This window comes from Notothenia coriiceps, unplaced genomic scaffold (assembly GCF_000735185.1).
Source record: "Notothenia coriiceps isolate Sejong01 unplaced genomic scaffold, NC01 NC01_scaffold00026886, whole genome shotgun sequence".
Classification (NCBI taxonomy): domain Eukaryota; kingdom Metazoa; phylum Chordata; class Actinopteri; order Perciformes; family Nototheniidae; genus Notothenia; species Notothenia coriiceps.
The window spans coordinates 17,198-28,542 of NW_011359587.1; the positions used below are offsets into that span (position 1 = coordinate 17,198).

The 11,345-nt window shown below is 38.9% G+C and overlaps 1 protein-coding gene across 1 annotated transcript in view; it reads right to left on the minus strand.

Moving 5' to 3' along the window:
• Window positions 1-5,079, minus strand: part of agtrap (angiotensin II receptor-associated protein) — a 14,060-nt gene extending 8,981 nt beyond the window's left edge. Inside the window, exons 1-3 of the mRNA XM_010785007.1 lie at window positions 4,916-5,079; window positions 3,874-3,908; window positions 3,167-3,275 (exon numbers count right to left, since the gene is read on the minus strand). Coding sequence (XP_010783309.1) covers window positions 3,167-3,275; window positions 3,874-3,908; window positions 4,916-4,942 — 171 coding nt within the window. The 5' untranslated portion in view covers window positions 4,943-5,079. The remainder of the gene's footprint in view (window positions 1-3,166; window positions 3,276-3,873; window positions 3,909-4,915) is intronic.
• Between the last annotated feature and the right edge of the window lie 6,266 nt (window positions 5,080-11,345).

Consider the following 11,345-nt stretch of genomic DNA (forward strand, 5'->3'; position numbering starts at 1 on the left):
CTTTTGCGCGCTACCTGTCTCACTCTTTTCCGGCCTCCAGCTTTTCCTGCTGGAACCCGCCGCTTAAAGGTGGGGGTCCGCGGACCGGCCATAGAGCCCATAGAGTTAAAGGTGTTGGCCGTTAGCTGTAAAAATCCATAGATTAGCCGCACCGTTATATAAGCCGCAGCGTCGAAAAATAGGGAAAAAGGCGCGGTTTATAGTCCGAAAATTACGGTAGTTTCATGCTCTCAAGTGCCAACACATCTTGGTAATTATACCCAAGGCAATTTATTGTGCAAGGAAAACTAAGACAGACAATTCTGAAAACCTGCGATAAATTAGATAAAAGATACTGATTTATATATTGCCTTTATTATCTCGGACAGCCACATCTTTATTATGGGATCACACAAAATTGCTGCTGCTTATTTTTTATAATGGTTCTTTACTTATTTGTCTGTATAGTATTTAGTTTTTTCACTTACGTGTCATTGTCTCTATATTTATTATGTTAGCTTACTCTTTATTTTTTTGCCTTATGCTGTAAATGTCCCCGCTGCAGGACTAATAAAGGCTTTCTGATTCTGAATCTTTAGAAACTTGACAAAGTAGAGGTTAAGCCTGGAGTTATATATCAATTAATAAGCAGTAGGGAGAAAGCCGGACTATCTCTCATCTTTATACTGTAGTTGATATGACTTTGAAACTGCATCTTGATTCACAAAAACTTCTGTGCATTATTTATTTTTTGCCTTTCTTTTCAAACTTTGGCTGGCTCAGCCCAAAAGACTTTCCTCCCTAAAGGACCCGTGGACTTTAAAGTACACAAAGTAAAAGTTTCCCCCTTGGGTTCTTCCCAAGGCATGGACACTCAGAATCTATTACAGTCAGAGGTGTCATTGAGCGAGACACCAGACTGATATTTCTCTCTTTACCCTCCAGCTGTAGAGTATTTGCTTCGGCAGGAACTCTTTCACAGCCATCATGGAGGTCTGGGGTCACTTTCACAAACGCAAACTAGGACTAAGGCTTAGATTGACCTTATAGTCAGACTTAAAAATGAACGTCTTAATTGATCCGTAACACATATTTGTCATTTTATTGTCTTTCTTAAAGGGGACCTATGATGCAAGTGCACTTTTGTACGTCTTTTATACATGAATATGTGTCCCCGGTGTGTCAGGGAACTCACCAAGTGTCAGAAAACACAACCCTCTCTCTTTTTCTCCATACCCAAATCTCTAAAAACGGGGCTGCAACGGATCTGATACAGACCGATCCAGATTTGAAATATCAGAAAAGTGGAGCTCCGCCTATATGGTCAACTCTCCACCTATCAGGGGAATGAGAGGTTGGGCCACGGCCGGCCATTGCCATTAGAAAGCGCTGGAGACGCTGTAGTACATATGCCAGGCCTGTAGGTGGCGCTGTCGTCTGCCACAAAAGCAGTGAAGAAGACTTCTCACAGATTCAGCCCTTGCAAAAACAGGGCTAAAAAATAGCAAATAGAGCCAAATGAGGCATGGCTAAAATGCATGATCTCTTTTTGGTATTTTGAAAAAAAAACTTCGCAGACATGTTTTATATAGGTATGGCCTTACAATATATTATTCAAATATAGCATGATAGGTCCACTTTAACCCATTTACCCAAAGACAATGGAAAAATGCTAGAATATTTGTTCATAATGGTCTAATCTCTTGGAATCTGGTATTAACATACTTAGTATCGAACAGGAACAGTATCTAACAACTGAAAATATATTATATAACGTGGAAGAAACACCCTTTTATTAATAGCCAAAGTCAATATTTTGGAAAAATAGGAAAAATACAAACATTTTGTTTAATGAATCTCTCTATATGAGGTTTGTTTTGCATACATTTGCCTATATTTGATGTTCAACTTTTTATGAGTTCATGTTCATCAAATACTTAAAGTGGACCTATCATGCTATATTTGAATAATATAGTGTAGGACCATACCTATATAAGACATATTTATACTTTTTATTTTTCAAAATACCAAACAGATCATGCATTTTAGTCATTCCTCGCTCAATTTAACACTGTCTTTGCATGGGCTGATTCTGTGAGAACAGCACCATCTATAGGCCTGGCATATGTACTACAGCGTCTCCAGTGCTTTCGAACGGCAATGTCCGTGGCTGTCTCCTCCTGATTGGTGGAGTTGGCCCAATAGCCGTAGCGCCACTTCTGTGACGAATCTGGATCAGTCTGTATCAGATCCGTTGTAGCCCCTTTTTAAGAGATTTCGGTATGGAGGAAAATAGAGAGGGTTGTGTTTTCTGACACTTGGTGAGTTCCCTGGAACACCGGGGACACATATTCATTCGAGTTAAAGAGTAAATTAAGACATTCTAAAACAATAGAAACATCGCTGACCAAGCTGCACAGAAAATGTTGTCTGCAATAACATTACAAAGACATTTACTGGGAAAATTCTGCAAAGAGTGTAACAACCCAAAAAACGTCCTGTAGCATTAAATCTCAATGCAGTGCAGACCTGTAGCAGAGCTGAGAGGCTGTGAGGTGTCAGAGCTCAGTACGTCGGCAAACCCATCAATCAGACTAAGGATATTTCCTTCAGGCAAACAAAAAGACGGACGATGTATCCTCACTGCTGTGCATTCCCAACAGGTAACTGCACTCTGTGAAAACTCTTTCCCTTCCTATTACTCGCTCCAATACATTGTTAGCAAACCGCTGTATCCATGATTGTACAGCATAAGAGTAGGGTACACTATCTACTATTTCAGCTTAAAATGTCAGATTACATTATTTAATTCTAAGCTAAATTTGCCCCAGCTGATTTTTTTTTTATTGGGATGTTGCTGTGTTTCCAATCCTTAGCATTGAGTTTGGAGAGTGAAGTGTTATCCCACCTTATAGAAATGACAACAAAAAGAAGCGAAATACCACCTACATGTTAATAAATTGGCTTTAGACTACAGACCCGCCTGGAACATGTGTGTGAATCGGTGCCCCATGAAAGCCACGGTTACTGCTGAATTAAAGGAAGGCTATTTTTCGTCAAAGGGATGCTCACAGATTGCCCTACATTCCACAGACAAATAGGTTAGCACGGATACGCATTGCTGCGCCTAGAGTTAGACTCCTGTGCGCCTCACATGATGTTTGCAGAAATCGAGGTGATGACCCACCATGAGCACGGCATCGATGGAGTCCCTCTGTGCAATGGCCCACACCCCGATAGCAAACACACTGAAGTTCACCCAGGCATAGGAGGTGGGAAGCCACGCCATGCATCCCCTGCAGAAAACACACACATTCTACAGTCACATAACAACAATAACAGCAAGAATATATTTGTTTAGAGCATTTTTCCAACTTAAACATAGAGTGCTGTCCAGGTTAAACTATTTACAGATTCAAATGTAAAAGAAAACAAAAAATCAAGAAGAAAACATTTCAAGCAGCTCAGAGCCCATACATAAACAGATTGAAAAGTTTTAGTTTCATTTAAAAATCTTAAATCCCAAGCTCCGCCATCAGTGCAACATGCAATACACTTTAGACAAAACTAAATACAGAAATAAGGAAGTAAATGATGCAATAAAAATACTACAACTGATACAATGGTGCAAAACTGTGATGATATAATAATGTGGAATAAACACATGTAAAGATGAACAGTGATTTCTAAACACATGTGAGTGGTGAGATGAAGATGGAGTTACGTGCAACATAAAAGTAATAGAAATACATAAGGAAAGGCCGTGGAGGTGAAATAGAAGCCCTGACTCAGTCAGTTGTAAATCATTCTCTGTGTGAACGTGTGTGTTTGTGTGTGCCCAAAGAGGAGAGAAATTCCTCAGGTTTGTGAAAGAAATCCTGTGCTCACACTCACCATACTGTAAGCAGCCAGTGCACCAGTACTATGGCCTGAAGCAGAGAACAAGAGACAAGTGTTGGAAAGACTAAAAAGGGTTGTGATTCAACAGTTTCAACAGTCGTTTGATCTTCTAAAACTCAAAACATTTAGTTTCTCCAACTTCCCTACTGTGAGTTTTTCTCTGAAGTCATTGTTAACCACACTCCTTGGGTTTTGGAAATAGGTTCAACTTTGGAATTTATTTCACTATCTTCTTACAATTTAAGACCTTAGGATTTATTAAGGAAATTAAAGAGGAACATCAACATAGGATGTAGCCCTAATTCAGTCTAATTGAGCTCACTAACATAAAGTCAGAAAATATAGAACTAAACATAAAGCATGTGATCATTAAGTATTCAAAGCACAAGTGCTCCTTTACTTACATTTTCAAATCATCTTTTCTGAGTTTTCACATCACATGTTTAAGTCCACATTTCTGACTACTTTTGAACTGTTTAACCTTTACAAAAATACTATACAGGCATAATTCAATTGAATGTTTCTCCCTTTTAAGGAGGGACAGGGACATATTATCCAGGCATCAGGTTACATATTATAGAACAGTGTTAAAACAGAACACATAGACAGCTTAGAAATAATTGACAAGGTAATATTTAGTTTGAGATAAATATTTTTTAAATCATTCAGATCTCAACACTGAGCAGATTCACTGATTTGTTTCTAACATCCAATGCCATTTATAATATGGTCTTTCAACAGGCCTGCTGCCCAGTGCCCATCAATGTAAACAGAACTGCATAAAAACAACTAATCTCCTGGGTAGGGTATTTCCTGATTAACTACTAAACTCTTCTACTCCTATTAAAAAACAACAATAAAGCACCAACAAAAGCACATGTCAGTAGTTTACTGTGGTGTGTCTCAGGCAGGTAGTTGCCACACTGAGGAATTACCAATGAGTATTGAGAAACACAGTTGACATCATCACGCAAGTTAACACCAGTCCTCGTTAAACACTGCACTCCTCCAGCAACACACACACCTCCAGCCTCACCTTTAGATTAATGGCAGGGATTTCCATCACATCAGCTCTTCCTGTACCGCTTCACCGCTGCCACTTGTTGATTGTGCTACATGAAAAACTGCGGAAGATTGTTTCCTCCACAAACTTCTCTCCAAAGCTCCTCCTCCCTTCAGATCAGCCTGCAAACACAAACCATGTGACAGCAGCCTGACTGCCTCCCATGTGACTCCCCCCTCCCTCTTCCCCCCTGCATCACCTCACTTTCTCGCTATAAAGAAACCACATGGGCACCAGCAACGTCCCAGTAGAGGTTTACTATGCATGATAAGGAATTAACCATGTCTGTTTAAACTTTAAAATGTTTAAAAAAAGAAAGAAAAAAAAACCGTCTAGGTCTCTATAAAAGATAACAAACGTATATTTATAATTGTAAAGGATTATATGTATCTTCCAATGTTATCTTACACTATTGTACTTTTTTTATGACCAAATATTTTCAATGCCAAAACTTTGCTGTGGTTATAAAGAAATAGGGAAATAAAGTGACATCACACCCTCTGTGACTAGAGGCTTTTGATGCAAGCATAGTCATTTCATTGTATTATTATTATTAGGGCTGTCTAATTATTAGGGCTGTCTAATTAGTGTGTGATTGATTTAGATTAATCAATCACAGAAAAAATTACCGAGACAGCCCGGCCACAGTAGCTTGTCAACATGATGGACGCGGAGGACAAAAAGTTACTTGGCCCAGTAAATGGAAAATATGCTTAAAATGGAACCGTTGAAAGGAAATGTTGTCCAATTCCTGCACCAAAATCTTTTGTACCATCGGAGTCAGGGACTTGCCAATTTGTGGCCCAATGCAAAGTTATGTGATGAGGCCCTCTGTGTCGCGAGCATCGACAGGGATGGGCAGCTGGAGCCTCGCAGTGGCGAAATTGTGGCGCGCGCCCTTGCCAATTTGTGGCCCAACGCAAAGTTATGTGATGAGGCCCTCTGTGTCGCGAGCATCGACAGGGATGGGCGCGCGCCGCTTGCGCCGCATAAGTGCATAAAAGTGCGCCGCATTTGCGCTTCAGATGAGGCTCCCTCCGCAAGATGAGGCACCCTCTGCGAGATGAGGCGGCCTCAGGTAGATGAGGCCCCCTCCGCGACATGAGGCCCCACGCACTCTGCGTGATCTGAGTGTAGGGAGGGGCGGGCCTGATCGGAGTACTTCGAGCCTGAAATATCTCCTCAAAGCAAAGCACTTAGCAGCTAGCTCGGAGCTAGCTAGCTAGCTAGTGGCCAGTATCGTCAAATCGCTCTCAATCAGGCATTCAGATGCAGAATGAGTAAGTCTACCTGTGACAGATTAACCAACTCAATCGCAAAATGGAAAGCTAGGGACTGCAGGCCAATTTCGGTGTTAGAGGAGCGGGGGTTAACGGAGGCCTTACAGATAGCGTAAAATGACAACCTTTAAGCCGACGTCGAGGTGTACAATTGTGTCCAAAACTCAACATATTTAGGATCTGAGATGATTGTAGCATACAAGATATTAAACAAATGGTATTCAAATTACAGACATGGTGACCTTTAAGTTTATAGTGCCTTCTCATTTATTCACCCATCTTCCAAACTCAATTTGAATATTTTGAAATGCTTCTCACAGCAAATATTGCTATATGCGACTCATTTAGATTAATTAATCACAAAGCATGTAATTAATTAGATTCATTTTTGTAAATGCTTGACAGCCCTAATTATTTGTCAATGCTAACATGAACATGTTTAGAAAGTGTAATGTTTACCACATTCCACAAGAGGTCAGGGCTGCCAACATTTGAGTTCAGCTAGGAGTGAGATTTTATTTTGGTGAACCGAAAAAAGAAGCGTTCAAGTGTAGTTACAGTGTTACAAATGTATTGAACATTTACAAACTAGGGTTTCCCATTAATGTACCGGGCACTGTGGAATGCGCACATACACAGTGTACCCGCGACTCTTACAATGAAGGCTCGATAATCAGCTCACAGCATACAAAATGGCATATAGGTGTAAGCAGAGGTAAAGGGATATTTTATAAGTAGGGGGGGGAGGTCCTCACCTCCTCTAGGGGGGTACGGGGGCATGCTCACCGGGAAGATTTTTTTTTTAAATATTGAAGTTAAAAGCATTAATCTGGTGCACTTTGAGAGCAACATTAAGAGATCTATGGATACATCTCTCAACATCCATATGAAACAGAAACATATTTTCTTTTTCTTTATGGATATTTTACAAATCACTCACCTTTTAAACTGTATTCTTGTTTTACTGTCATATATATTTCATAACTGTTTTTCATTTATTCTCATAAATGGTGGCCAAACCGTTTGAGACCCAAACCTCACTGAGCTGTAGTTATCTCTCTCAGTCTGACAGCAGAGAGCTCTCACTCTCCTTGTTTTAGAAACAGCTTTTAATAACCGTTAGCGCAGCTAGCTAACAACAACAATGCAAATAGTGAGTTTGGTAGAAATATACTGTATAATAGTAAAGTTATTTAAGATGATGCCATATTTATTGAAGATTTTACATTATAAATATTCCCCAAAATTATTCAAAAGCATATTCTTCCAAACTCTCTGCTGTAGTATGACCACCAGGAGACTATTGATGTGTGTGGTGATTTTGGTAGTAATAAGCTGTATAATAGTGATTGAATATTATTGTATTCTCTTTTTTGGGAGTTGCACTTTGCAGACGGTCCCTGAGCACTCGTTTCTTCTCCGGCTGCAGATAGAGACCAATGTAATGTGTCCAGCTCGGAGGACGGCGCGTATTGGCTTTTTTAAAATCAAAATGTGACTGTAGTTCGTTGTCAACCTTACCACGGTACTTAGGAGACGTCATTTGTGTCTGAATAACCTTTTGTTCATGAGTTATTGATCCGTGAAATCAGAATCTCCCAATATCGTTCCAACTTTACTGAACTAAGCCAGAAGACCGTCTCATTTCGTAGACCGCTCGGTTTGCTGTTCCTTCACTTTATTTTTATATTTATGTACATTTATTGTGGACGAAAACTTAGCGTGAGGAAAGGCAAGTGTGGCGTGAGTGCGTGAGATATGGGTTAATTGCGTGACTCTCACGCTCAATGCGTGAGTGTTGGCAGCCCCGTGAGGTATTATTGTAGTGCATGGCTAACAGTTGCTAATTTAATAATAGACACAGTTCATGCTAACAAAACTCTCAGTTATTTGTCAGGTATGGACATAAAGTTGTGTATTAGACATGATACTAACATTATAACTTAAAGGAGAAGTCTGCAATTCTAATCCAAGACAGGTGAAAATCTCCTCACGGTCTCCGTTCTGTGTTCACACTGATAGAAATCCAGTGTTTATACATAGCCCTGGCTCTGTTAATGGTGGACAATATGTAAAAAGAGAAAAGGCAGTTGGAGCCAAAGGTAAGGTAAATCCTGCATGGGGTATTTGTTTGTGCGTTTATTTTAAATATCAACAATTCTTCTCCAAATGTCACAACTTCTCTTTCAATGGATCACTAAAGTCAAAAAGATTCCTCCTCTGGGGAACATGACAAAATGTCATGACAATCCATCCAGCAGTTTACTTGTTTTACTTTGGTGTTCTGTTCCATCACACGTTAATTAAGCAGATATAAAAATGTCTCAACAAATATAACCCTTATCCTACAATTACCTGCAATATCAGGTGATGCTGGTAAAGTTGTAATTAAAACAAATGTGAAATGAAAGATTAATGAAGCTGTAACCAAGAAAAAATAAACGAACCAGAAATGTTTTTAAAAAAAAAACCAGCGGTCAAGTCTACAGAAAAATAAGGTTTGTTTAGGTCAGGGCTAGTAAAGATGTTGATAACACATACAATCGATCAAATAAATGTTGAGGAAGCCATTTCCAGACGGCAGTCCTAGCAGCTAGTGACATTTAGAAAAGTTATTTGATTTTTACCCATTCATCCTTCAAACGCTTTGTTCCATGAAAAGTTTCTGTATCTACTGTTCAGTTTACTGTGAAATTTAGTATGGATTTATTATCCCCAGAGGATATCCTCTATTGATTTTGATTGACCTTCTCTGATTTGGTGCCTTGTTCCACATCAGTCAACTAAAAAAAATAACAGTCAGTTTCTTGCTTTCACTTACAACTGCAGAAGAAGGAAGATAAAATGTGATTAGATGCAAATGAAATAATAAGGCGTAAATTCAATTGATTAGGATTACATTTCACGCATTGCCGAAAATGCTAAAGGATGGATATACAGCAATGTCCCAATAATAGGCAAAACAAATATATACATACTGACATATTATTACCAACATATCAAAAGAAAGCAAAAAAACACCAAAATTGTAGTAATCACATACCCTTAAAAAACAGAGCAGTTTTATGGTGCCATATAGGATAATCCCTTCACTTATTGCATTGTTCCGTCTCCTTTCAAATCGCACTTATACAGAAAGAAAATACTTAATATCAAAACTCATTTAGTGCTTTAGAAATATAATATTCCTACATCTTCTCCTCAACTCTAAATCATAGTCTCTTATCTGTTCCCAACTGTTATTAATCAACTAAAGTTCCAGCATTATGTAAGATAATAGCAAGCAAATCCATCCACTTGCGATCTGTTTAAATGCAATGAAGCTCAGCACAAGTTCTTTCAGGAAGACTGGGTATATATATATACATTCACTCTGCAGCTGCATATAATCAGCTCATCACGGGCGTTCTCTTTATTTCACCTCATTCTCCAGTAGCCAATCACCGTGCTGCAGCCAAACTTTAAAATGGTTCTCCTCTCTCCTGCCGTCCGACTCCTCCCCATCCACATCCTTTCATCACATCCAGTTCCAGGAGAGTTAATCCAAAGACCTCATCACACCTCCTCTTCATCCCATCTCCTCATCAAATCCAGATCTTCAGCATCATCATCACCAGTGTCTAGACCCCGGGGGGTTCCCTATATGCTCACGGCTGCATTTCCCCCTTTAGATATACGATTTCAGGATCGGGGTCTAATCGCCAAAGACTTAATATTTATCATATGGCATGTGTCAATAACTCTTATTTAAACAAAATGAAGTCTCTCCTGATTGAACTGGAAAAAGTGGACCTTGAGTTATCTCCAAGGTCAAGAATAAAGTTGCACGCTATTGTTTATGCACCCATGAATAAAAGATAATACGATAAACATTCTCCTTCTTACTTTTGTCTCTTCATCTTTCACTTTTCCAAATCTAAAATATTTCTCTCTTCTGGGTTCTGCCACGGAACTTTCCCCTGACCTCCTCGTCTGAAATGTCATCAGTCTCTGGATTTTCATTTGACCCTTAAACTCAAGATGACCAAGGGCAGCAACCAAATCTTTAAAATGCTAATGTGTGCTGATTATTTTTGAAGTCTGACTCACTCCTTTCGCCCATCTCCTACCTTAGAGGAGATGATTCATTGTTCCTGGCTCAGCAGATGGCCCCTGTGCTCTCATTTACCAGCGTGAACCCTGACCTCCTGATGACCTCTGACCCCTCCCTCCCTCTGATTAAAGTTGTTGTGCTTTCAAACACTTCAGAGCCAGATTTAGCAGTCCCAACATGCTGTTTGCATGGATTTGTGTGTGGAAATGAGATTGCAGAGTGACAAATTTGGGACTTGTTATTTCATTTTCAGGTGGAATGTCTTTTATCATTAGGGAAAATGCAATTATTGGATTCAATTGAGAATTATGGATCCATTTTACATCCTAACCTGCTGTGAGTATTCTTTTCCAAAATACATTTGCATCTATTTTCATTACAGCTCATCAAACGGTTTATAGTCTTTTTTATTGTCTCTGTAAAAAAGGAACATCTTTTTTTACTTTGTTTACTCTTATGTAAATTGTTGATATCCATGATGAGCATCTCATTGCTTTGTTTTTTTTACGAACAATCTAGTGAGACTCGTTCAGGCCAATGGAAAGGAAAAAAAGGCCTTTAATTATGATTAATTTGGGAGCATGCCTTGAGCATTGCACATGGAAAGTAACCATTATTTGTATTATTCATTATTTGTATATCCTTTTATATATATATTATTACTTCATTAAAAAACGTTTTATTTCTTTTACTTTAAGTATTTTGTATGTATCTTTTTTATAAATGTAAATCATTTGTTATATTTACATTTATGTGTATTATTATTTGGGCCAACCAGTGCCTTTATTGTAGAGACACAGTTATCATGTCAGTTATCTTTTGCATTTAATTATTTATTTTGAGCATTGTTGTGGCTTTTTTTGTTGCTGTTTTGTCTTGTTTCAATGTGGAACAATAATGTTGTTATTCTTGTTCCTGTGATCTTCTGGTATAGAAAGTTAAGATAACTAATCACTCCAAGAGCTCCTCAGGTCAGAGTGCTGCAGCTCTTTCAGGATGTGGCTGTGTGTAATTCATCACTTGTCTGGCT